This window comes from Oxyura jamaicensis, chromosome Z (genome assembly GCF_011077185.1).
Source record: "Oxyura jamaicensis isolate SHBP4307 breed ruddy duck chromosome Z, BPBGC_Ojam_1.0, whole genome shotgun sequence".
Taxonomy (NCBI): Eukaryota; Metazoa; Chordata; class Aves; order Anseriformes; family Anatidae; genus Oxyura; species Oxyura jamaicensis.
The window spans coordinates 2,566,429-2,593,687 of NC_048926.1; the positions used below are offsets into that span (position 1 = coordinate 2,566,429).

The window sequence follows — 27,259 nt, forward strand, 5'->3', positions numbered from 1 at the left end:
CCAAGGAAAATTTGTTACTCGCTGTTAAAGGAAGCCCAGCATGGAGAGAGATAATTATTAGCTCTGCTGCAGGCTGGGAGAGAGCCCAAACGCAGGGAAAACAGATCAGGAAGCACAGCTTGGGCATATGCGGATGTTATTTGTATATACAAAACAAGCTCTGCGTCGGAGTAGATCAAAAGGGTTTAACGCCCAGGGAAAAAAAATAAAAATAAAAACAGAGGAGAGAACAAAAGGGAGCAAGGCAGAGGGCAGATGAAGGATGCACCACTCGTGCCGGCAGAGCGATGCAGTGCTCATGGGGAGCCCTGCCGGCTCAGGATGCCATCCTCTGACGTTCCTCATGGGGAAAAACCCAGCCCTGCTGACATCCCTGGTGGCCCCAGGAGGCTTGGAGGCGGCGGCGAGCCTCCCACCTGAATCCCAAGCAGCCGGCCGTGGTGGCACGCAGTGGTGATAGCAGGGAGGGAGCCTTGCTGAGGCTCTGCTGCAGCACGTTTCGGCTATCCAAGCTGCAAGAAATCGAATTCCCCATCACGTCTGCCAGCTTCGGAGGCTTGGCTGAAGCGGTGTCTGCATACAGCATGCACCTTCCCGTGCAGTGAGGTCTTCCTGTCTTGTCTTTGGTACTTGCAGATGTTTGTAGGCAGTAGGACAGCAAGCAGGACAAGAGCGCTGAAATCTCACCAAAATGAGATTTTAGATGGGATGAGCTACCTCGCCCTTCCCTTTGCCTTCCCACCAGCTCTCCCTGCCCTCTCTCTGCTCCCCCTTTCCTCACCCTCAATGGAAGAGGATTTTCAGCTTTGTCCCAGCCCCTTTGGTGCATTCCCTGCTGCAGGAACCCAAGAGTCCTGGGGCCAGACCCCTGTCCTGCAGCTGACACTGCTGGAGGATCACCCCTAAAATATGATGTATTTAGGAGCTGAGAAGGTTGGCCTTATCTCACGGGGTTGTGCACTCCTTGCTTGTTTTGTGCCATGCTGTGTGTTAAATTCCTGGTTGATACACTTCACTGAGGTACATATGATCGCCAAAACCAACTTACACCCAGCTTCCACTAGGGCTACCAACACAACGCAGGCACTCAGTATTTGGCGGTTTGCTCCTTTTTCCCACCTCACCCTCCCAGCAACGTGATCCTCTTCCCTGCACCACCACCCCATGTGCAGCGAACATCCCAGCAGACACAAAACCAAGAAACACAGCTCCACAGCACTCCCTTATCTCAGGAACATCTCTGCTTCCAGCTCAGCCTTCCTGCACTATGCAGCTCCCGCATACAGGTGTGATGAGGAGCCCTTCACAAACAGATGGCACATCCCACTTTCTTTTCTTTATTATGGAGAAACACGTCTTTGGATGGAGCATCCATCAGCACACTGGGAAGCTGCTCATCTCCCGTGGCTTCTGTAGGAGTGGGCTTTTGGAAGCAGACCCGAGGGATGAAGTCTCTCACTGCATGCCTACATCCACCTGCAGCTCCCGAAGGGCAAAAAGCCGAGCGCTCCCCCAGGATGTGCTGGGGAGAAGCCTGCTCCCTGTGTCCCAGGCAGTGCTCCTGGCTGAGAGATGGGTCGGCAGCTTGACACACACTCCTCCAGACCCCTGCACGCAAAACCTGGAGCAGCTTTCTGCCAGGGCTTGTGGAGGTGTTGATAATCAGAGGCTGGGTGGCACACAACCACACACACACACACAAAGGGGTGCAAGAAAGCCAAACGATGAACGTGCAGCCCAGCCACAGCATCCCAAAACGCCTCCCCTGAAGTGTGCAAAAGCAGACTCTCCATGCTTGGTTTCCACCAAGCCCACTGTCCTCTAAGCCCTCCAAGAGGAGGGACCACCACGATGCCAAGTTGGCAGCACAGGAGACACAGCAGAAGAGAGGCAATGCCTGGGGAGGAAGAGCTAAACACAGCCCTACCTGATTGTGTTCGTGAGACGACGAGCCCTTCCCTCTGGATGGGGAACAGCTGCCATCAAGCTGCTCACTACAATCCGCCGTCCACTGTAAAAGGGATAGAAAGGCATTGTGTAAAATAATAGCCGGGCAGGGGAAACTGCTGTGTCAGCCCACAGCACGCAGCAAACACCGTCCGGGCCAAGGGCATCACCGCACGCCTGCGGGTAAGCGTGTTTTCGGGAGGGACTGTTGGCAAAAGGCAGCGCGACTCGTGCCCCTGGCTCTGCCGGGACACGGCGCAGCCCCAGCCTTCCCTCCGCGGCACCATCTCTTTTTTCCAGCAAAACAGGGCTCCCTTTTACAGCGAGGGATGATCTCAAAAGCTTTGGCTGGGAAACGCTCCACCCGCGGATGGTGAAGAGAGGACAGATTCATGAACAATTGCAGGAAACTCCCGGAGAAGCTGTCACCACCGAAAGCGGCGAGAACCATCCCCGCACACCAGCCACGGTGCCGCGGGCAGCCGAAGGGTGCTCTGCAAGAAAAACACCCCCTGATTTTCCCTGCAGGCTCCAAACTCGGCAGCTCAGGGTCAACGCAGCCAGCCTGCCTCAGCTGCACCTTTACAGACCATTGGGGCGGGGGGGGGATAAAAATGTGATGTTTTAATTTTTAAATGAGACGGAAAAAAGTCCTGCAGGTTCAGCCAAAACAGTACACCACAGCTGCAGAAATGCATCAGAACTTTTCAATTGGGGGCCATTTGACACCCACTCCACAAGGAAAAAGATACCATTTAATCCTAAAGTCATGTTGATTTCCCTGCCACAGCTGAGACCGAGCCTTTTGGAGCATTCCCATTTCTGAGACCTTTCATCCTGGGACTGTCACTTTGCAGGTGCCCTCGTACCATGGAAAATAATCATAAAAATGGGTTCTGTCCAAACGGCAGAAACAGCAACTAACCGAGAGCTTCCTGGCAGGCACGGATGAAGCCACAGAATAGGATGAGGAGTCAAAAAGCCATGTAAAGTGATCCCTGTGCTGGGAGGGCCATGCCAGGCCCTCGGCAGGCTGTTATAACCCACCTCTGCCTTGCACTACCCCTTTCACGAGCTGCTTCCCCGACGTGCAGCTCCTGTTGGCAAGTCGGAGCCTTCTGCTGGGCTGTCTGGGCACAGGGAGCAGCTATTTGGGCTGCAGCACCCGATGCATCCCCTCTCTGGCAGAGGAAGCCTTACTGCGGCCATGAGGAAGCACTCTGGAGAGATTGAAGACCATGCCCCAAGATAAAGATGAAGGCACCGCCAGACCAGGCCAGCGAAAACAAGTTTCAACCCCTCAGTCCAGCGCCTCAGCCATAAAGCCATCCTTTCTCCTTCGGCTCTCACTGAAAGGGAGCCTGCTGCCTTCAGTCAGGCTGGCAAACCAATGCAGCCCGCGCCGGCTCCAATGCGGTTACTCCAGCAAGGGGCAGGATACGTGCCTGTTTATGGCTTGCTCTGATAAGGAGCAATCAGGAAGGAGAAAAAAAAAAAAAAAAAAAAAAAAAAAAACAGAAATAAATGATTCTGGCTCATTTCTTACACAGACCTGGGCTATTGGGCAGGTGGGAAAGCAGGCACCTCCCGGAGACAACAGGTAAATCCTTCTTAGTCCAACCCTGAAAGCGTGACTTGATAAAAGCAGGTGATGCATCTAGAAACTCAGCCTCACTTCTTGTCCCATGTGCAGCCCTGAGTAATGCGAAATACTGCATTTCCCTGGTGAGTCACACAGAAATCCTATTTCCACGTAGGGACCCACAGTCTGAGGTACAACCACATCTAGCTGCTTGAGATACCTTTAAAAGCAGTATAATTAAAAGATTCAACGTTCACGTCTTCTGTTACTATTTTTCTTTTAAAATAAAATCTGATTATCTTTCAAGGCAGTATCCCTAGAATTGACATTAAAAACAAAACAAAACAAACAAAAAACACAACAAAACAAGCTCCTTTCATGCAGGCAGGCCATGGAGAAAAGGCAAAGCCCCATTTCCCACAAACACAGGACGGATTTGGTTGTGGCAGCCAGGGGTCCACATCTTAATGTAAAAACTGTAAATGGGCCCTCACGAGAATTAGCAGCTTTTGTCCTGAGGACACAGAGGGGGATGCAGGCTCCAGGGCAGAGGTCTGGGCAGACCAAACCCCGTTTACCAACCACGCTCCCATCTCACGCTCAGTCTGGGTGATAGCTTTTAAGTGAGTTCCCGGTTTCATTTACCTTTTCCTTTACAGGAAAGGGCAAATCAGGATGCGAATTTCCCCGATGCTCAGAGTTAAGCCTCCTCTGAATTGCAAAGTGCTTATAAAACTTTGACTATTAATTTATTTCTAATTCAATCGTGTTTCTCAACTTGACGCGTTAAATAAAGCAGCACTGGCCTGTTTGACCTGATGCCCCTCCAAAGCATCACTTCAAACGCAGCCATTTTCCAGCCTGGGGTTACAAAAAAAACGCGCCATTGAAGTGCTCAGGATCACTTGATTTTTAAATGTATTTTTTCCCACTTGTAATGGCTTTGATCGTCAATTTGCAAAAGACCTCTCTTCAGCAGAACCCGTTCTTTTGCTGGTAATTTCCTCATGCCAATACATAACATAATACATTAAGCACATCCCGCAGCAAGCCCGGCTTGGGAAGCTCTGGCCCCCCTGCAGCCACGGGGCAGGGGGAATCCCATTAGCCACGCAGTGCCCGTGACTGAGAACTGCTGCCCAGTCTCAGGGCAAAGGGAAGGGACTGAGCCCTCCCGCAGGACCCCACCCATGATTAAATACCTCCAGTGCCTTCTGGAAAGCCCTGGCAAGTCTCATTGGGTTAATGGGTATTGCTTTATTAGTCAAGTGCCCCAAGGAGGGAGCGCCTGTCCTGCCTTCAAGCACTTCGTTCTTACCCGGTCCCCAGGACCAATGTGCACATGATTTATAGCCTGCACCCGTTCTTCTGCCGTCCTGCAGGGCAGGAGAGCAGCATGCCCACCGTCCTACAGCACGGACCCAGGCTTGCTGCAGCCTCACGAACCCAAGGGCACAGAGCAGAGCCCCCCAGCTCCCCACTGTGCCATTTGGCCATCCCATCTCCAGGAGCGCTGGCTCCATGATACGGAGGATTTCCCTCTGGACAACAACGTCAGTTCAGGAGGCTTAATTTCTCCTCGTGTGGGAGCTAAAAAGCCGTTTTTTAAAGTTTTTTTTTTGCTCCCAATGACACCACCAAACCTCATCTCCCTTAAGCGATCGCTCTCTTTGCTGGGTATGCGCACCCTCTGTAGCAGGGCCGTTTGCTCCTCTGACACAACACCCACGAAGCAAGCACACAGGTTATTGTACCTATTAAAACGTGCAGCGGTGTGACACACTGTTAGGGGCAAGTGGGGATTTTGATGCCTTTATCATCTCCTTCTCTTCACTAACATCCCCATGCACGTGGAGAGAAGCAGCACGGGCGCACAGGGATGTGGGAGCGCTTCTCAGTATTTGGATACCCCCCTGCTGGGTCTCTGCAGCTCTTCCTAAAGCTGGTGGGATTTTTTTGGGTGAAGCAGGGTGCTGTTTGGGTCAGACTCTACTCGCATGCACCCGTTCCCAAGGGACGGTGTGGAGATGCCACCCAAACTGCACCCATCGCTTCCAGGCACCTGCACCGCGTGCAGGGCAGCCTCTCACCAGCATCCTTCATGTGACACGGAAACCCTGGAGAAGCCAAAAAAACCTCAAGGCAGACCCCAGGTCCACTTTATGACAAATATAAAACACAGGCAGCAGAGCTGGGGAGTCCCCACAGCCGGCTGAAGCAGAAAGCTGCCCCAAACCCATCATTTCACTGCGTTTCTACGCGAGGAAAGCTGCTTTGGCGTCACCCAGCCCCGCAGCCCCCCTCAGCCCGCGCTCCCCACCAACCTGCGAGATGTTGGACTGCGTCTTCTCGCTCTCCCCATCCCCCTCCGTCTTGTCGGTGAGCAGCCCCTGCACCTGGTACTCCAGCACGTAGCTGTCGATGAAGCGCTCCAGCTCCTCGATCTCCTGCGAGCGGCTGCTCCCCGCCTCCGAGGAGGCCGACGCCACCGACGAGTTCTCCATCACTGCGGCTGGGACAGCGGGAACGGAGGGGGCCTGGGGAGGAAAGAGGATGGAAATTGAGTCCTCGGCCACCTGCTGAGCTGTGCCTGCCTCTCCCACCGGCACAGATGCCTCCTTCTTCCTTCAGAACCATTTTTCTCCCACCGGCTCCGAGGGACTCCCTTTGCAAGGCTGCACGGGGAGGTTCATGGTGCAGCCTCCCAGGGCCACCACATGCAGCAGGACACATGGACACCATCAGACCTGCTCCAGTGCCCCAGCTCACCCGGCAGGGTCACACTCAGAGGCTCAGCATGTCCACGAGCAAGAGCCCCGTCTTGTGATGCTGCACCTGAAGGGCCACAACAGCTTTCGCTCCTCCTCACAACCAAAGCTGTGGAAAGCCTCTAGAAACACACCCAAGAAATTAACAAAGCTTAATTTAGAAGGCCCACAACACTGGCTGCACTGGAAGGGGGAGGATGATGAGGTTTGGGTCGTGGCTGGGGACGTGATGAGGACAGGAGCTGCAAGGCTTCTCTAGGAGCGCGGCGGTGAGCGAGGTGCTGAGTCAGCAGCGCGCCTGCAAGCGGTCCAGCAATGAGGTTTGGATGTGGAGGTGAAACAGCGATCACACCAGAACCTATTTTTAAAGCCTCCACTTGTTAAAAATGCATTAGAAAAAGGGAAAACATCCCGCAGAGCGCCACAGTGCGCTCTGCATCAGCCGGCTGGCTGGCAGCCCCGGAGGAAGCCACAGGCGATGCCGTGCCCCCGCAGGGACCGCATCGCCCCGGGGACGCTCTGCCTCCGCAGGGATGCTGCTCTGCAGGGGCACGGGGACCTGGGGGCTTGTCCCTGCAGGTGCGGCTGATGCCAGGGGACTAGCGGGTAGCCCAGCCAGGATGCACGCCTTCAGCGCGGCAGCAGTGCGGATCGCCGCGTGCTCTCCGTGCAGATTTTACACGCGTTCTTTCTGGTTAGTCAAAATACGAACGAAGGAGGAAAAGGCTGTGCAAACACAAACAGATGCAGTTACCAAATTAAAGCGCCGGCTCCCAGGGCTTGGTTCAGCTACCTAATGTTCAGCAACCTAACCATCCCGACAGCCTGGGTCCCCCCTCCCTATGGTTCCTGCTCCAGGAGCACAGCCCTCTCCTAAAAACAGACATGCAGACTACTGCTAGCACAATAAGAAGCCATTACCCAGGGGCTTACGTTACAAGCCCTGCTGGGAGAGTAGGACAGTCTCATTTGGGGCACAGATCACCAAGGAATTAGGAGCTGTGCTGCAAAACAAAAGCAGAGCCCTCTGCATTCCCAGCAATAACCCCTGCCCCTCTCCAAAGCCAACACGTGCAAACGGATGCACCCCGTGTACGCCTCTGCAGGAGATACCAGGGACTGAGTTCAAACCGCTTTTACCTCCTCTGATCCACAGAGGAAATTAAAAACTTCAGCAAAAGATCCTGCAGTTGTCCCTCAGCCAGTGTGTGAGGACATAGGAGCCCAGCAGCTGGCACCCAGACTGTTTGAGGGGCGTGCATCTACTGAGGAGAAGCCGCTGAAACCTCCAGCGTAGCATCACCAGTAAGGGCAGCTCTGAGGGCATTCAAGTGGATGCTCCTGTGGTCACCACGTGTGCCTGCCCAGCGCATCTGTCCCAGAATACTGATCTCCTTTGCAAGCCTGCCTTCTTTGCTTTCTGACAACAGGCCACCTCCTTCATGCCACCGAGATGCCACCTCCTCTGGCACAGGACGGGGCAGCTGCTGAGCAAGCCACGCCGCCAGCAGGGCAAGAAATGAAAGGCACGGAGAGGTCCTGCCGTGGTCTCCTGAAACGGGAACTGCACCAGGACCCCTCTGCCCTGATGACAGCAGCCATGGACCAAGAGAGACGAGGGTTTACACGACTCCCAGAGCGCAGGTGGGAGCCAGGAGCCACCGCTTGTGCATCCAGCAGGCGACACCAGCCCCTCAGCCTCCCCTCTGCCTCTTTCCTGGGGTCTGAAGCAGGACGGAGCACGCAGCCCATCAGATACTCAGCCACCACCTTCCTCCCCAGCCACCGCGCTCCTCTTCCATCCCACGATCAATGGAAGAGCTTCCAGACCACACACCCGACCGTGCAAAGAGGCTACTGCACACCACCAGATCACTGCTCACACGACCAACCCGATGCTCCCACGACACGTCGGATTTTGTGCACGCACACTCGCGCGGAGGACCGGCACGGCGGCAGGACGAACCCAGGGCAGGTCCCCGGGGAGGTCCCCCCCAGGCACTGACCCCAGCGGGGGCTGCAAGCAGCCTCTCGTGCAGCTGCAGGCTCCTCGATAATCACACGGCAGCTCCGCATCTCCCGGCCTCCGGGGAGCCTTGGCAAATTAAAAACGGAAGCAGCACGGGGAGGGCTGGCAATTACTGGAGATCACTCGCTACAGCTGCGAAATAAACATGACAAGGTCTGAGCACACATCTCCTGTAATGGCAAACACGTTTAGCTCCCCCAGACACCCCAGCCCCGGGAGCAGGCTCCGGGAATCCTGGCTGGCAGGCGGTCAAACGCCAGCAAAAGCCATGGGGGAACATAGCCCCAGCTCTCCTGACTCGGGAAGGCAGGCGGCCACACTGAAGGACCATCAAAAAAGGGCCATCAGAATTAAGGATTTTGACACAAGAACTGGGGAACCTGCTGCACGATGGGGCCAGGAGGAGCCTGGCAAGAGGGCTCTGCGCCACGAACACATCGATGCAGCCCTGCAACAGCCACAGGAGGGGAACCACACAAACGGAGCCCTCCTCTGCCCCGTGCCCTGCTGCTCCAACAGCCTCGTCTGGGGAACGAATGCAAAATTGCATCAACCAGCTGACAGCTCCTTCTTGTGCAACCGCAAAGCCGCGTGGTGTCTGCACATGGCTTTGAGCATCCGGGGAACAAACGCGTTCTTATTTCTGTGCCTGAATGCTGCTCACACCTTAAAGAAACCACCAGGCTTTTGCACCTGGGATGGGAAGGGGCATTGCCACATGAACTAAGCAGGATTTAGGGCCAGTGCCTTGCAGCAAGGCTCTCGCTCCTCCCTCCCTGCGGGTGGCGGGGTGAGGAACCGGGATCTCCTGCCGCACGGAGGGACACCGAGATTTCATCCCTCGCCCTCCCCTGCTCCAGGAACCGGTATTTACAGCCTGGGTGGAGAGGAGTGTAAAATCACCGAGCAAAATCTGAGTGAGTCACATGCCATCCGGAAGGGAAGAAGAAAAATCTGTTCCCAGCTGGTGTAATTTCCAGCTCCCGAACCCTTTCTCATCTGTCACTTCGGAACAATTGCGGCTTCATTTGGAAACTGCCGAGAACGAGCAGTTCTGGCCTAAGGATTTCGTCTGCTCAAGGAATTATTCCCAAATGTGCCCAGACTGTCAAAAAGGCTCATTATGTAGATCAATATCACACATTAGCTCCCGAACAAAATCATGTGGCATGTTAAGAAGGAAAAAAAAGAGCAAAATAAATAAAAAAAAAAGAAGAGCCCCAGAGAGCACGGAGCCCCGGCGGAGGGCATGCTTCTCACCCCTTAGCTAATTAGTGCCAATTATCAAGTGCAAAGCACCAATTATTAAATAGGAAGTGCTAAAGAAATCGTCAAGCCCTGAGCTGGAAGCACAGGCGACCACAGCACGTCCTGGAGGGCACGGCAGCACACGGAGGTGCCCCTGCATGGGGAAGGGGATGGCGGTCACCGGTTTGGAGTGGGGGTCAGCCAGCAGGGCCCCAGGGTGGCCTGTCCCCAGGGCCACAGCAGCACGAGAGGGCTTTTTGCCTTTTGTTTTGGATGATGCTGGAGGGCACGGAGCCAAGGGAAGGTCTCGCTGGGTCGCTGCCCTGCGATGCTCCTCCATGTACCCACCAGCGCTTTGCTCATTTGCAACAGAACAGACGGACGGAGAGGGAGCAGGTTTGGCTGAAGTCATAAAGTGCAGCAAACAAACCCAAATCTCGTATTTTAGACATTGCAGGGTCTTTAGCAGAGAGCTCCAAAGACATGCCGTTTGCAGGACCTCCATCTCCCTATAGGAAACCAGAGCTCGGCAGTGGAACACTTTTGGAGAAGTGGCTGAACTAGAGACCTCCTGAAGTCTTCTCCCGCCCGAATGGTTTTATGGTCCTGCGAGATGATGTTCAAGCTCTGCACCATTCATCCTCTCCTCTCTCAGCCTGCTCCACCGACTTCATTCTGAGCTGTCTCTCCCATTTCAGAGAGCCTCTCCCAGTTATCACGTAACTGCCTTGCCCCCTTCCACCAGAGATGTCCCAGTGCTCCCCAAAACGCACTCAGGTGAGGGCTGGTTTGGCCGCCATCCTCAGGAAGCCTTTTCATGCAGGGCTTTTTCAGCTGGTGTTATGGATTTCTGGGCTTTGCCGAATTCCACCGGGTGTGAGACGATGTACATCAAACATACTTGGCAAAACAAAACCAGAAAGGAATCACGGGTTCACAGAGGTGCTGCTGCTGGTTCCTGCAAGCACGGGTTCCCCACAAGCCATTCTGGGTCTCAGATGGTGGCCCTTCCTCCTTGTAGGAGCCACCTCGGGACGGGAGGCAGCTGGCTCAATCTGGGCCAATTCAAGCCCCCCAGCAAAGCTTTGCCCTCCACACTGATGTCTAATTAAAGTTAAACCTTCTCCCTTTCCAAAATTAACCCCATCCAGCTACCCACCAGGGAAGCACCTCCTCACTGCCTGCTTCTAGAAGCCACCAGGATGTTTCCACGTAAACACAGGAAAGATCCCCAGCGAAACAGGTAAGAAATGTCACTGCACAAACAGCTGCGACCACCGTCACCGTGCCCACCACTGCCCCAAATCACCGTTTCTCCCATTGGCACGACAGCGCAGAGCCCAAAGCCCAGATGCACAGGACATGTATCACGTTGCTGGCTGTCTCCTCCAGCTTTCTCAGGTGGCTTCTGAAGATCTCCAAGGAGGGGGACTCCACAACCTCTTAATAATGACCTTTTAATGAGGCAGGCGTCACAGGACCAAGATGTACCATGCAGTACGGGTGAGTCAAGTCTCAGCCTTTCGTGCCCACCGCAGCAGGATGGGAGCAGGTTTCCCATCTCGCCTCACCCTCAAAGCATGTGCAAGGAAGAGGTTTGGAACACAAACCCAAAGCCACGTTCAAGCAACAAAGGGGCTGATGCCTTCACAAACCAAGCAAAGGGATGTGCTTGTAAGCCCCTCTAGGTGCAGCCGTCCCTTGGACTCCTGGTGGCACAGTGCCTGCTGCCCAGGATTCCCAACCCAGAGGTGTATCCTATATGGTAATTAATAAGGAACAACCTCAAATCTCTTATATTTTCCTGTCTCCATGTCCTTTGTCAAAGCACAAAGGCTATAAGCTCCTGGGGTCTGCAAACTACCTTCCAAACCTTTGCCCCAGAGCCCTGCTCGTTGTTACCACAAGGCAAGGAACCAGCAGCAGAAAGAGTCTGTAGATGTGCAAACCCATTATTATGACTTAGTAGTGATTAATAATAATTATATATTACAATGAAGTTAATAGCTGTTATTTTAAAGAGTGATCTAAATGGGGTTCTTCCTTTAGCCCTCTGATTGCGCAGTTTTAGCCTTAATCAGCAAGGAAGCTCAGGAAGAACGAGCGTTTTTGGGGCATGGTGGCGTTCATCCTGCAGGCAGGGCCGAGGCAGCACCCTCCCAACAGACCGGCCGACCCCACGGACCTGCCCACGGCACCAAGCCCACCTCCAAAAGGAGCTCCAGGCTTGTGTTCACCCCGGGGAACCAGCTCCTGGGGAGCAGGGTCTGCAGCCCCATGGAAACATCACTCCCTGAAGTGAGGAGCGGGGTCAGCATGTCCAGAAGATGCTGTCATGACTACCTTGTTAGCCAGAGAGCTGCCCACACGGAGATCTTCCCCAAACCAGTCCTTGCTCCTTGCCAAGGAGACAAACTGACCTCCCAGCCACGAGGCCAACAACTGCACACCTTCCTGCTCCTACCCAGGCCCAGCCCGGTGGCACAGCAGCCCTCACGGCAGCTGATAATGCTGTCAGCAGCTCCCACTGAGCACGCAGAAAGCAAATGACTGCACCCAGGCTGCCTTAACGAATAAAAAACGCCATTCGGTTACCAACCGGTGGCGGGTGACCGGGCTTGTCCCCAGCACCCAAGTCGGAGAGATGCCCGCAGCGGTGGCACGGCTTCGGGCCGCACGTAAGGCGCCCGGTGCCAGGGCTGTGCTCCCCGCAGCTCGCTCACTCCAGAAGCGCAGGAAGCAGGCGGCACCACGAGCTTTCATTTTTCGCTTTCAGGGGATGCATGCTGACTGCCTAATACACTTTCTCACGCGTGATGGGTTTCTTGGAGGACTCTGGCACAGAGGGAAACAGAAGCATCACGCTACCGCGCGCACCCAAGCAGCAGACGTGTGAGATGCATTCCCCCCCCCCCCGCCCCAACTACATTGCCGGGAGTTAACGTGCACTTAATGCTAGCATCTAGGCAAGGTGAGCGGGAAGGAGTTCAGGCAGAGCTCCCGAAGGCAGCGCTGAGCTTCTGCAGATTCAGGCACCGGTATCAAAGCCCTGCAATGGAAAGGACTAGCAGCCACCAAGCCCGGCAAGTGGCAAGTGCGCAGCCCGTCCTTCCAACCGCTTGGCCACAGCTCTTCAGACGTGGGATGAGAAACTCACAGTAAGGTACCGAGCATGAAAACCTGCCTCTCTCCATTACTTATCCCCCAGCAAAGTGCTGAAAGAGTTCCCGTGCTGCTCCTCCAATGTGAAAATGGAGGGCAGGGGGAACAACACCCAGCCTGGCACCTGCAGGGCGCACGCTTTCTGGCTGACGGTCTCCCAAACATCCCAGGGCAGGCTGGCCAGCACGGCAGCAAGTTGTTGTGAGGCAGGCTCTGACAGCCTCCAGAGCTGCTCTGACAGATCACTGGAAACCCTTTTGCCATGTGGGATCCATCACGCTGTGTCTTCCTAGGAACAGGAGCTGCTTCCTATAAAAGGAAGCTGCGGTGCAAATTCTTCACGTACCAGCGCAGCCACCTCCTTCGCTGCCGAGAGCCTGCTGCAGCTGGGCTTCCAGGGTCCCTGTCACCATTCTGGGTGGTTTTTACTTGTTTTGGGAGCACCGCAAGCGTTAGCCGTGGCACCTCCTCTGCAGGAGGACCCTGCTGGCTGCGTCTCACAGCCACGCAGCTCGCGCCTCGCTCCAGCGACAGGAACTCGCGCTCAAGGCAAGCTTTCTCAAAGGGTGCCTCATACCATGGAGGTTACGTCCTCAAAGTCAGCAGGACAGCCCCAGCTGGAGGTCTCACAGCTCCTTTCTGTCAGCTGTCGGCGAGAGGACACCCTCCTTGCCTGATCATGCATCTTGTTGGGGCAGGGCAGAGAAGCAGGGCGCTTGGGCACAGCCTCCCTCACCTCCCTCACCGTGTATCCGCCGTCTTGCCCAAGCCATATTTCAACTTGTATGGTTCTGCCTATTGTCTGGCATAAGCCCTTGAATAGTCCGTTTTGTGTCTGGCTCTCAGTGCTCAGGTCGGGCAGTAAAAACAAGTCCTTGCCCCTCTGTCAGCATTTCAAGCATGGTATAAAGCAGCTAAGAGCGAGGCACCGGACCCGAGCGGGCTCCCCCCTTGCTGCTGCCGGTGCCGCGGCTCGGGGCAGCAATCCTGCAGCACACCGGCCTCCCCAGAGCTGCAGCCAGCACAAGGGCAGTGTGTTTGGGAGGACTCACGGCTCCACACTTGGGGCCCGAGCTATCTGACAAGCACCACGGCCCCGCTCGCTTCCCACAGCCTCCTTTTAGCGAGCTCCTGCGGCAGCAGTATTTTCTCTCCCCTAACCCAGCGGATGTCCGACAAGAAGCGATTAGCAACGTGCCTGTCTCAAACGGCGAGAGCATCCTGGTGAAAGAAATGAGCAGTTCATTGCTGCTGCCAAGGGCTAGCTTCGGCAGGGAGCAAACCACGGGAGCAGCTCCTATGGGGCAGGGAGCAAGAGGGAGGAACCAACGCAGCTCTGCCAGCCCCGACGCAGCATCACGTGCACCGTCTGGGTTTGCTGCTCCCTGGCTGCTTCCTGGCTGACAACAGTAAAGCGCAGCAATATAAACTATTACATCTTGGATCTCACCCTTTTCTAATTAAGCTCTGAACACCTTGCATCGAGCGACTGCTGCTGGATCTAGCCTCGGGCTTTTCAGACACTCGATGTACCCACGGCTGGCTGAGCATTTTATGTGTTTCACCATCCTTCCCGGCTGGGGTCTGGTTTCTGCTACCTGGCGATGCAGAAAAGCCCGAGTGACAGGCCAGGCGCCCGACAGCTGCCACGTTTCCGTGCCACCGACGTGCCCGGCATGTCACGGAGCGAGCGACTGCCTTGGCCCATCACGACGGAGCCATCTCATTAAAACAAACACAAATAAACGTAAGGGCCAGCCACGGGGCATCCCCAGCTGCGCCCTGGTGCCCTGCCTTGCAGGGAGCCCTCCTGGCAGCACTGAGCACCGTGGGGTAACCCGTCACCAGGATTTGGGTCTGGGAATACCCCAACACCGCACGGCATGCAGACGGGACTAGCTCACCTCGCCTGGCTTCTCGGCCAGCTGCAAGCAGGGTTACGCCGCTCTCGTTGATGCTACCAAAAGCTGCTGACCCTGGTAACAGCGAGCAAAAGCCAGGAGACTGCCAAGTGCAAAAGGCCACAGAATCTGACCCCAAACAGCTGTCCTGGTGCAGTGATCCAAGGAGGAAGGGCGAGGAAGGCACAGAAGGCGAGAATTCCCCTGTTCTCACCCGGGGAAGTGATTTACCATGCAGCTTGCTTCACTGCCGTAAGAAATCTGCGGTTAGGAGGTGGATTTTTTTTCCCCCTGTTGAACAAAACCAAAACCTCTACACCTTCAGAAACAAAAAGCCTTTTGTTGCGTTAAATCTGTGCACTTGACGCTTCCCCAACAGATGTGCTTCCTTGCCTGGGGGGAAGATGTTACCTTCGGTCTGTGATGGATGTTGTCAAGGAAAAGACAGGGAAAACCAGCCCGCGACCAACGCAGGCACCCCTGGGTTTCAGGAGGTGAGAGGAGGTGGGTTTATGGGGCGTCCAAGGGGAACGCCAGTCCCACCCTCCGGTGGGATGCTCCACAACACGGGGCAGGGCTGGCTGGGCACCGCTCTGGGTACGGCATGATGGCAAGGTGCACTGCCTGGGCCTTGCTTTTATACAAAGGCAGTGCTTGGAAATACGTTGGCATTTCCAGAAATGGTATTTCCAACAGGTCATGGAAAAAAAAAAACGACGACCCCTGAGTCGAGAACAGGCTGAGTTTTGCAATGTACATGGGTGGCTACTACAGGCTGTGACTTATGACAGACAGGATCTGTTTGCACATTCACTTGCTTCGCCTAAAAGCTATTGAAACAAGAGCCCGCGTCACATCTTATTCTTGTTATTTTTCACCTTTCCGCAGGACAGGTCACCAAAAGAAGGTAAGAAATAGCAAAAATGGAGCTTTCGCACGCACTTCACTTTGGAGCTGCGCTGCCTCTCCTCCAACTGCTGGACACCACACACCGTGTTCGTACCAGCCAGCAGGCAAGGAGGCAGCAACACAATGCTCATGTTTGAAGAGCACAGAAAGGGAGAACATCCTCCTTGCACGCAGGGACTCTCACGGTGCCAAACTCCTCGGCCATCAGAGCGTGTCCCCCGTGCTCACCCACCGGCACCAGCCCCACGTAGGGTCTTTTGCAAACAGCCGAAGGGAGACCATTATCAGGAAGTAAATCTTTTCTTTTCAGGCACTGAGGCAACATAATGGGCACTTGCGCTGTGAAAAGCCCTGTAATCCTAAAGGACACATCCAACCCGGGCTGAGGTGTCAGCAGGCTGCAGCAATCCCTGCAGCGGGGCGCTGCGGAGGGCAGGGCTGGGGGCAGCAGCACCCCACGGAGGGAGCTCCATCCCCTAAAGCCCCTGCTTCTGGCACCCTCCAGATGTGAAGATGACACAAGCTGAGGGCTTGCAAAGATTGGGGAAGGAAATAAACCAAAGAACCAAAAACAAAACAAAACAAACAAAACACACAACCATAAGCAGCATCTCCCACATCCTACCTACTTATCTAACCTTCTGCTGGGGACAGGACACGTGGCACAGTGTCTGACCCGCGTGTATTTGTGCACTGGTGTTTGACCAGGACCGAGCTGGCAGCCAAGTCTTTCCCTTCCCCGAGGCTGACGGTGTCCTCCTTAGCTGCTCCCAGTTCCTGCCCCGGTCGGGACGTGGTTCAGGCAGCAGGCTGCCACCCAGAAAAGCGATTGCATTTCAGAGAAGTGCCATCTATTCCAGCCAGGTGGACGGTCCCAGCGCAAACCAGCACCACGCGAAAGGCTCGGCTTTGCCATCGCCCAGACCTCTGGCATAAACCCTCCCTGTGCAACAGGAGAATGATTGCTCAGGATCCCGAGTAAGCCTCACCCGCAAGGTGGTGGCACGCACAGAGACTCCTCTCCATGGCTCAGCTTGAACCAACCCACCTCGACGTGTCCTTCGAGAACCCAGCTCCACGCACAGCGAGCAGAGAAACTCCCCAGACAGGAATTTTTAAGGCGTTACTGGCCAGCCACCAGCCTCGGCTTGGAGGCTGCAGGAGCATTTGTTTGTGCAATTGCTTCCAGACCCGCACTCGGCGGAGCAGCCACCGTGTGTCTCCCCAAAAGCCCTGCCCATCCCCACGGTGCCAGCTCCAGTACTGAAGGGCAAGCGAGGGGAGAGAAGCGACGAGCAGCCCACTGAACCCCAGGGGTCACAATGCTGCATTTGCGTGGTGACGTTTATCAACAGCCCAGGGGATCATTGGCTTTGGGTGCTAAAAGGTACACGAAGCCCAGCGCGGGTAAGCCCCAGCGGACAGGAGAGGGACAGGAAGGTTTCATTAATATGAAGCGAACGGAGACGACAAGCAGGTTGAGCGCATTTTGCTTGCCAACATCATTGTTGCCACTAACTGGTTAGAAGCACGCGTGTCCCTACAAATACATCTTTGAGGCCATTCCCTCATCGCCTGCAGTCCGTGGTCCTGGCAGGAGGCAGCAGCAGCCACCGCCGTCCCCGCAGACCCTGCCAGGCCACCCGCTGTCCCAGCCACCCTGTCACTAGATGCCACCTTTCCTACGAAGCTCTGCTTCAGCCCCAAACACCACTGTTCCCTCCCAACACCATTATTTTGGCATGCAGGGGAAGGGCTTAGCCACCCAGCCGGGGTGATGTGCCACCCCGAGAAAGGTACTTCCAGGGCAGCATGAGATCAGCCCAGTTGGGGTTGATAGGAGTGATGGATTCTGTTAAAAACTCGCATTTCACCACGCTGGCCCGTGCCCGGACTCGGCACAGAGAGGTTGTGGTCAGACCACTGACACCCAAACCCCACGGACCCTGCAACGGGGCGGACACACAAAGCTGCACAGACAGGCGTCACAGCTCCCTAAAATCCGCAGGTTTTAGGTTTGGTGCTGCCACCTCTCTTCCCAGCAGGGTCAGAGGTGCAGCCTGCCCTTCGAGCTCCCTACCAGGACGGGACCCTTGGCAGGAGGACACCCGTTCCCCTCCAGATGTCCTCCAAGGACGGGTTGAAACCCATCCAGCCAAACCCCGGTGCCAGAAGCAAAGGGATCGACACTGGGGCCAGGGACTCTGCCACGTGTTCACCTCCACGGTTGGGCTGACCGAGGTAAGTGCCCCAGAAGACATGAACCAGCAGCTTTTTTTGGCTTCACACTCGCACGGACGTGGCTTGTGGTGAGGAAGGAACAGGCAGAGCTGTCACCGTGCCCAGGCACCCGCTCTTTGTTTGTTCGCTGCACAGCCGAGGTCAAGCCTGGCAGGCGGGGGGAAGCTGCTCTGATTGCCTGCAGGCAGACTTTGGGCAGAAAAAGGAGCGTTTTGGGAATGGCTGAGCAGACTATTGCGGGTGACACCGGGGATGGGTGCTGCCAGCCAGCTCCGCAGCTGCACGCCGTGCCTTCTAAGAGAAGCACGCCCTTCAGAGCGTGGCTGGAAGGCACTGACCTGCCTTACCCAGGGGATGCCCAGAGACACCCTAAACCTGCCTGTTTGGGGGGACAGAAGAGCTCGCCCCTGTCCACTTCTGCAGCCACACGCTGTTTCACGGGGACCCAAGCACCTGCTGCCCCGCGCCCAAAAACCCCGGAATCGATTTCAGCCTGCAAAGAGCCTCTGCCCCCCGCACCACGTGCCAAGAGGCTCCAAGGGCACGGACAAGCACCACGAAGCCCAGCCCCAGGGAACATGCCGGGGATTCAGAAGAGCACCAGAAATTCGGTCTTAGTTTTCAGAGCGCCTCTGGGGTAACTGCGTTGAGTAAATACCCAGAGCTCAAGAGAAACAGGACAAGAAGGCACCCAGGTAAGTTTTGTTGTTGTTGTTGTTGTTGTTTTTCCATAAACACAGCCTGGTCAGGAATAGTGCCAGAAATAGTTATTTTGATAAACATGCCTCATGACCCAACCAGGTACGCAGTTCCTACGGGGCTGGGCGAGGACTGGAGGACCCACGACCACCCGCAGACAGCCAAGACCAACAAGATCCACCTTCAGGACAGCTGTGTCCACCCCGAGGAACCCCAGCAAGACCCAGCCATGCCCAGACCTGCAGGTAGGAGGACAGCTCAGGGACATCCGTAAGGGAGTTTTACGCTGGTTTTTGTTGTCACCTGGGGCTCACAACAGACCATGCCCACGTGAAGGTCCACCACGGCATCGTAGATCCATCAGGTACAGCAGCAGGGATGGAAGGAGCTCGTGCAGGGCTCTGTCAGCATCTCAGAAAGTTCCCTCCCGAGCTTCGCTGGCCTGGCCAGCCTCTGCTTACGGCCAGGGATTACCGGTGCTGAAGTTAATCATAGCAGGAACGTGGGGGGAGGACCGTGACTGCAGTAAAGGGGAGAACCTTCCGCAGTTTCAGCAGAAACGCTGTGGCAGGAAGCCTGCCATTCACGTACCTTTGACCTCAGAGAGACAAATAAAGAGCCCGAACTATTTAGCTTTGGCTAAAAAAAGAACAGAAAAAAAAAAAAAAAAAGGTAAAGGGTAATTCGAGTGAAGAAGCTGCATTAACACCATACAGGCAGACCCACGGGTGAAGCAGCTGAGCTTAACAGAGAGCAGAGAAGGCACTTTTGGAGTAAGTTACGCTATATGGATGGTCGAGAAAACAAACCCTGCACCCAGCCCCTGGTTATTGCAAGCAACGGGAGACTACCAGAGAAGTGGGAGTGATGCTAACAAACAGCACTGCTGATGTAGAGCCTGGCATAATGCGTGGCACACAGCACATGGGGCTTGGTGCAGGGTTTCCCCACTCCCGCTGGGGTTTTCTTCTCCAGCCAGCAAACACAATGCCCTACTCTGTCATGGGGAGCGGTGGCATTCTCAGCAATTCTTCCCCTGTTCCTCCAGAAGAGCACTCCTAAAAACCCCATGCAGGAGGAGGATTAAATCCTTCCCCCAGCCTTCACGTCCCACACGGGCGCTCAAGGCGCCTTCCCAGACTCAGTCTCTCCCACCGGAGGTAACAGTCCTGCATCTTCTACCGACACCCCCCAGTCAGCAAGAAGTTCATTTCCTTCTCTTTTCCAAGACCCCTCCTGGAAGGGGTCTGAGGCAGCACTGATCTCAGGACTGGGGGCCCAAGGGGACACCCTGCCCCAGACGAACAGCCCCCAGACAGCTTCCGCACCCCGACACGGCAGTGCCAGATGTCCAAGCTTTTCCAGGACCACAGCCTGCTGTACCAGGAAAGGGAGGGGAACCCTGGCACCGAGCAGCAGACGTTGACTTACCCTGCCCAAGATGACCAAGGAATGAGGACAGGACAGGACAGGACCCCTTGGCCAGCCGTGCCGCACAGTTCAGCCTCCACAGCTCCTCTCCTCCAGCATGGGGCAGGGTTCGTGCACCTTCCCTGCCTGTGGTGGCTTGAGGAACCGAATCCCCTTTTGCAGAAGAAAAAGGCTGAAGCCATCAGCCCAGCTTAACCCATTCCCAGCAAGCCAGCACCTGGAAGCCACGCAGCCTCTGATGGTCACATTGCAACGATGACAAAGAATTTAATGGCACGGAGCCAGAGAGGGGGGAAAAAAAAACACACACCACCATCAATTGCTTGCCAGCAACCCGGATTTGGCTTGGTGGCTTTTAAATAGTTTTGGTCAAGTCACCTCAGCCAAAACACTGGGAAGAAAATGTTGGAAGGAGTTCTTTCTTTTTGCAGGGTTTGGTATTTTTAAACAAAGGATTTCTGCTTTTGTTTCACAAGGATATACGCAGTTTCCACAGCTTTCCATGTAATGGTGTGAAAAAAAACCTCTTGCTGTGGACTGGGTGAAGCATGTTCGACTCAATGTTATTTGGTTTCCTGCTTTAATGAGATCAAACAGCTCCATTCTGACTGCAAAGCAATGAAAACCCTCCTATCCCTCGCAACGTTCTTTGTTACCACAGTTTTTCTACAAGCCAAGCAACTGAAAAAGTCACCACCGCTTGTTTTTTTCTATGGGCAGGTATTTAGGAGCACTCAGAGCTCCTGAGGCTAACGTGGGGTACCACCTGGGGTACCACCAGTCCCCAGCGCACCCATTCAAAGCACGTGGTAGCAGTTAGGAACTTAGGCACACCTCAGGCAGGCATCAAATATGTCACTTTGTTTTTGTAAGTGAGAGGGAAATGGGAACACCCACGTTCCCCCTCAAAGGGCAGGGGAGCGCACAGACCCGGCTACGCGGTGGCGGTGCAGGGGATCCTCCTGGGCCAGCTTTTTTGGGGGCTTTCTGCTCCCAGCAGTGTTTTTGGTTCAGCTTTTAAAAGCTCCTACATGGGCTGCTCCACCCGACTAGAAAATATTTACTTGCAGACTGCCAGACCTTGCACCAGATAACCCAGACGGCCACAGAAACCCCAACACAGATAACGCCCTGCTGATGCCTCCACGCCGCTCCTCCGATCCCTTTCACGCCAAACCGAGCCAAACTGGATATCGAAGAGCACAAGCAGGGTCAAAAAAACAAGTTTTCAGGACAATGGTGCTGACTTGCTGTTTTTCAAGCCCTCTGCTAACCTCTGCTGATCCCATCAGGTGCTTTAACACCGGAGCTTAGCGGTAAGCTCTGCCCCTGCAAGAGGCACCAGGTTGTAAGTGGTTACCGCCTGCCAGGCAGCCGCTGCTGGGTGTCAGACCACCTGGGGAAACACCCTGCTTCTCCAGCTTTCAGACATTTATGGATGAAAAGAACTCACGCCAAGATGCAATGTTTTGGGCTTTTTTTTTCGCCCCTTCTTGCAGGCTTCTTTTTGATTATCCGTGCTGAAGTTGCTGTTAAACCCTGTTGACGTGCTGCAAATCCCTGTCTTGCTGGAGCAGAATTTGGCACCTTTAAGGGGTAACCAGCCTCTCTCTGTACCCAAATAAACCCTTCTGCAAAGGAAAGGGGTCGGGTAGGGAAGGCAGCACCTGCAGCGGGGAGGGCAGGGCAGCAGCCGGGCTCCTGCAGAAGGCACAAAAAAAAACGTGTAGCGAACAGCCCTGCGTCCGTGAGCAGGGCAGAAGGACAACACACGATTTCTACCCATAGCACGGGCGGAGAGAGGATTTCCACAATGAAGCTGTACAGCTGGGGCAGGGGGAAGAGGACGGCGTGGTGGTGAAGAGCAGGACCAGAGGCAAACAAAGGCAGGAGGGGCTGCCTGGAAGGCTGGGCACCGTGGGGCTCCAGGGCCAGCCCAGCGAGGCGTCGAGAGGTGCAGCTGAACCACAGCAGGATGGCCAGCAGGGCCAGGAAAGGCAGCTCACGGGTATTTCACTGTGTCTGGCTGCAAGTCTGATGCTCTGGCTTGCAGAGCTTGAGTGAATGAACTACGTTATTAAAAGAGAGACGAGAAATCAAAGTGCAGCTTGGAGGAGCTGGGGAAGCCTCGTGAGAGCCAAGGAAACCTGCACTAGCTAGGGAAGAGCGAGATTATAATAATTAGGTCACTTGGCGATAAGCTTTCTCAAATGCATGCACGCACGCGAGCGCTGTGGTGTTTCTGGAGAGCGGCAGCATCCCTGGCTGGCCACGAAACCCAGGGAGAGAGCCAAGGGCAGAGCACGGGGCACCACCAACACCAGCAGCACAAAGCCTCTCCAGCAGCCACTCACCCTGCGCTCTGAGCATCGGCAGCTGCAGCAGGGAAACTGCTGGGATGTACGAGAATAAATCCTTCGCTGTGAGCGTGGCTCAGCTCCCAAGAGGGTGTGCAGTGTCCCTCCTTGGGAAGAGAGCCAAAACTCGGCTGGATGAGGCCCTGAGCAGCCAGGTTTGACTCTGAGGCCGGCCCTGCTCTCAGCAGAGCTCCCTTCTGAACCAAACCAACTCCAGGATGCAAGGAGATCTTCCCTTACTCCAGACATCCAGGATGAGGCCACCAGGTCTTACCTCCAGCTTAATGAAAGCCAGGAGAAACTCCTTCCCAACGGCAAGCAGCCTGGAAGCCCAGGCTGAGCTTTCGGAGAGGGAACTCAGGTCGATATGACAATGCACGGCAATTAACCACGGCAAGTGAAGGCTGCTGCTGCTGGAGGCAAGGAGCAAACTGTGAACACACGCACTATTCTCCATACAAAAGGAGTTAGGGGCTTTGTGTTACCCATCTCTTCCTTCCAGGTTGGTCTGACATCGGCTCTGCCCACGCTGGCAGCCTCCAGGCACAGCGCAAGGAGCTGGAAGGGCTCCAGCCGCAGCCCCGGAGCAGGAATTTGGTTGAGCTCACATCCAGATGTTTGACACCAGAGCAAGCAAACAGGAAGGGGAGACCAAAGGGGAGGATGTGCTCGCTGTCCTGCCCCCTCCCCTCTCTTCCTCACCATCTGTACCAAGCAGGAGCCATCATCTGCCTCCGACCCGGCCGTCCAACGCCGCAGCCCAGCCCCCGTGGCTCCGTAGGAAGCAAACGTGTTATTGCAGGAGCAGGCTCCCAGCACTGCACAGTTTGCAGCCGCTAAAAATACCTACGCTACGCTTAATGCCAGCACAGCAGGGTGGCATCAGCGCAGGAGCACAGCAAAACACTGTTCTCCGGGGTTTGTACGGGAGCAAAACTCAGGGCAGATGCTTGCACGGGGGTGTGGGGAACATCGGGCAGGAGCCTGGCTTTCAGCTGCCTCACCAAGCACTCATTCCTGCTGCAAGGCTGGGGGCAGCTGGGCGTACAGCCTGCTTGGGACAAGCCACGCACAGATCAAAGCCACAAGATGCTGCTGTGAACAAAGCCCTGTGCTTTGGGACCACCCCGCCGACCCTCCGAAGACACCAGCGAGCATTTCCACCAGCCAGCTGCTCTTCCCCCCAGAAGAGCATCCTACAGACTCACCCACCTGCTTCATGCAGCCTCTGTCCCTGCACTCACTGCAGTTCACTACCCAAAACCCACCAGCCCCCCTCACTGCCCACAAATATTTTTGCCACGCTCCTCGGTGGTGCCAGGTCCTCGTGCACGAGGCTCACGCTCAGCCTGCAGACTCCTTCATTAGCTCTTCGATGCTCTCATTTCGTGGCGTGCTCCGAGCTCTCACCAACACGTTCAGAAAGCAGCAGCTACGGTTTCTCACGTGCTTCAAACCAGAGCTCACTGCTTTTTTGTTAAAATAATTGGCTGATCAAATGCATCGCTTCCAAGCTGACGCTCCTCCTAATGTTTTAATCAATAGATGCAGGTGCTCAGAAGAGAGCTAACGTGGCCTGAGTTTAGTCTGAGCACAGGGTGGACAAGGCTACGGGTTTACAGTCGGGTCTCTGGGAGATGTGGAACCTGGGAAGTGAGGAGCTGGGAGCATGTGGTGGATGTGTGAACTGCAACAGAGTGGATAAACAGCGAGTTTAAGTAAAAAAAGGGGAAAGCTTTAGCCAGAGGCTTATTACCTGTGGAGAGAAAGGCTTTAGTGGATGGTGCTCCCATCGTTCTCAGAGTTTGTGCTGATTTACTAGAGACAGTTTAACGACACGCTGACCACCAACCCAAAGAGCTTCCTTCCGAAGCACCTCCATCCTGTTACCAGCCTTCTCCCGCACGTGTTCAGGGCTGGCACTGCCAGCAGAGCCTCCTCCTCCTGGCACACCGCTCCAGGAGACACGTACCACGAAACCTGCCTCCTGCAAGGTTACCGCACCTCACCCAGAGCATCCGACTGAACTGGACGCGGCTGGTTCAGCGGAGATCCCAGTAAAGATCAGGTAAGTTCTGGGTCCTCAGCTGTTTCCTCCCTGCCGCATTGAAGTGGGGCACTCAGATTAACACCTGTGCTGCCAACAAACTGCACTGACCGATCGATCTGAGGACTCACCACCTGGTGTGGTTGTTTGCTTTGTTTTTTAGGAACTTGGGTCTGATCCTGCAGTACCACCAAGCTGTTAGATGTCCGCTTACACCAGGCCCATGATGTGAGGCATCCACCCTCCATTTCCGAAGGCCTTACCTTCCCTTTCTTCTTAGGCACCTGGTGCAACACGGTCCCATAAAGGCACGTACGATTCTTGGAGCCTGCTGAGGCGTTGCAACACAACAAAAATAGCTCCAATCTTGTGACCACCTGAGCAGTTCCTGCTCAGAGCACACGAGCTTCAATAAGGCTGTACACAGGGAGTTCTACCAATGTTCTACCAAAATCCTATGAAACCCTAAAACTAACGACTGAAGTTCACCGTTGTCAAAGCAGGATCAAACTCCACCACACGCAGACCAAGAGCAGGGATTAGTTAGGCAGCACTATTACCATTAAATACCAGACCAACAGTGCACAACCTCCAGCAACACACACACACAGGACATGGCTCCAGCCAGAGACAGCCCAGGAGCTGGGACTGCCAAGGGAGCTGACCGTGGGCAAAGGCACGGGGCTGCTGTCCTGTTAACACCCCCCAGCAAGGACCATAGAAATTATTCCTTCTGCTAAGGACACAGATAATCTCTACTCCAACAACTTTATAAAGCTAAGGGATAATGGGCACGTGCCAGAATTTCCTAAGCAGGTCAATACTGCTTCCTGGGTTTGAGTCTCGGGGTTTTGGAGGGGGAGAGGAAGGGTTCTGGCTTGAGTTTGTTGGCTCCCCCGGCTGCCTTTAAAAAGAAGCAAAGGTGACTTTGCAGCCAGCTGTGCTGGCTTCCAGGCTAGGAGAACAATTAACCTGAAACTAATGCATTTTTTTTTTTAATATAGTACATGGCATGCCAAATGCCTGATGTCACTCGGAGTGCAGATGATTTAGTGAGTCCCTCGCTGAGCAGCAGCATCTGAAAGCCCAGCGGAGAGCCAGCGATGGATGATTCCTGCTCGGTATTTAGCAGTCGGCTCAGCTCTGCCGTGAAAGGCAAGCTGGCAGCAGCCCTCCACGGACCGAGCCCCACCATCCTGCCATCCATCCATCACCCTCGCAGAGCCCAGGAGACCAGGGCAACCTTCAGCCGTGCTGGCGGCGCGACGGGAGTCACCTTCGCTCTCCTCTCCCTGGTGTATCCCTACCGTCAGATGTCACCGATTTTCCCCAGCAGGACTAGGTGAGACCCCAGAAGCGAGCTGATTTACTTGGGGCTGCCTCTCTGCAGATGTCTGTGCTCATGGGTCTCTTGTTGCTGCCTGGAGCTGCTGCAGGGCTGGTGGTGTGTCCTCCTTGAGAAGCGTGGTGCTGCTACCTGCCTGGCACGTGGGGCTCCTGCTGGCGGCTCGTCCGCCCCCGCCGTGCCTTTCCCCACCTGAACGTGTGGCAGGGAAGTGGGCAGGCTCCTGCTGAATGAAAACGAAGCGCTCGTAACGTGAGGTGCGCGCGGAAAGCCTCGGTGGAGCCGGCGAGGGATGACTGTGCAAACAGGAGCAGTGGAAAGGCTGAGTCATTTCCTCCCCCAGAGCCCTAAATAGAGGCGAGCGTAAGGAAAATACTTCTCCGAGCTGACAAAAAAGGAACAGAATCCCCAGAAAAAGAGTGCCAGTAGTGACGGCAGAAAGGGGAGAGGCAGAAACGGCGGCCTCAGGCTGTGGCTGGAAGAAGAGCCGTCACAAGCAGGGCAGAGCATCCTCCCCGGCTCCGCTGGGAACTGGGTGTTCACAAATCACTCCTATTAGCAGCTCCAAGCCCTACGTACAGACAAGGTCACAGGCCCTCACTGATGCCAGAATGCTGCCAGTGTGGACCTCCACCTTGTTGGGAAACTGCAGCGAGACCAGCCAAGCTTTTGGGGACAGACTTTGTCTATTCCCCAGTCTGCAGACACTCTCTGTGAGCTTCTAGGCAGTGGCACGCCACAAGCATTAACCATCACCAGCAGTAAAACACCCGATTGTCCCAGCAGGTACATGGCAAGGCTCAGCTCAAGGCCAGGGAGCCTGTTGGGACTGCAGGACGCTGTGGTAGAGAGGCAGCAGACTAAAAATAAACCTGACCCTGGCTTCATGCTGCAAGCCGGGTGGTCACGAGCGAGCAGCAGGCCCTGGGAGAGCAGCGTGGCTGCACGGTCAGAGCAGGGGCTGTAAGTACAGGTTGGCAAACATAAGGAAACACAGGGCACAGCCAAAATCCCCTGCCACGGTGCTGTGTGGGGATGCTTCATCACTTCCCGGCTGAGCCTTGCTCTGGAAGGCACAGGACCAGCTCCTGCTGCCCACTGGGTGATCCCCTTCTCAGGGCTTTGCACCCATATTTATCTGCGCAGGTTTCCCCTTCCTCACCAGCACCACAAACACGGCTGGGGAAGCGTGGTCAGATGCCTTCCTGCACCTTCAGTCCCACCAAGGACCTGCAGCTTCTGCCCTGCGCAGCAGCTCCCAGCCGCCTACTCGGATGCCAGGTGATGCAAACAGAGATAACAAAGAAAACCCTGCTGAATGCAAAGACCTGGGGACATCCTCGAGACTATGCACTCTTTGGAGTGGATTTTCTTGTTGTTGTTGGGTTCGGTGCCCCCAGAACACCAGGGGCCCTAGCGATGTGCCCTGCACAGCACGGGAAATCCCCGCTGCCAGCTGAGGGAGGGGACCAGGGATGGCTAACAGCTCCGGCCCCTTCTGCACCCTCCATATAAAACGAGGAGCTGGAGGCCAGCCTGAGCTGGCCAGGAGGAGAGACAGGCACCAGGACAGAGGGGTCCAGGCAAATATGA

At 55.3% G+C, this 27,259-nt stretch overlaps 1 protein-coding gene across 6 annotated transcripts in view; it reads right to left on the reverse strand.

Moving 5' to 3' along the window:
- Positions 1-27,259, reverse strand: part of CTIF (cap binding complex dependent translation initiation factor) — a 127,526-nt gene that overhangs the window by 99,447 nt on the left and 820 nt on the right. For 4 of the 6 annotated variants that reach the window (XM_035309682.1, XM_035309686.1, XM_035309681.1 and 1 more), the window contains exons 2-3: positions 5,854-6,066; positions 1,928-2,011 (exon numbers count right to left, since the gene is read on the reverse strand). In XM_035309682.1, the coding sequence (XP_035165573.1) occupies positions 1,928-2,011; positions 5,854-6,066 (297 nt within the window). The remainder of the gene's footprint in view (positions 1-1,927; positions 2,012-5,853; positions 6,067-27,259) is intronic. The other 2 variants (XM_035309683.1, XM_035309685.1) reach the window with 1 other exon arrangement.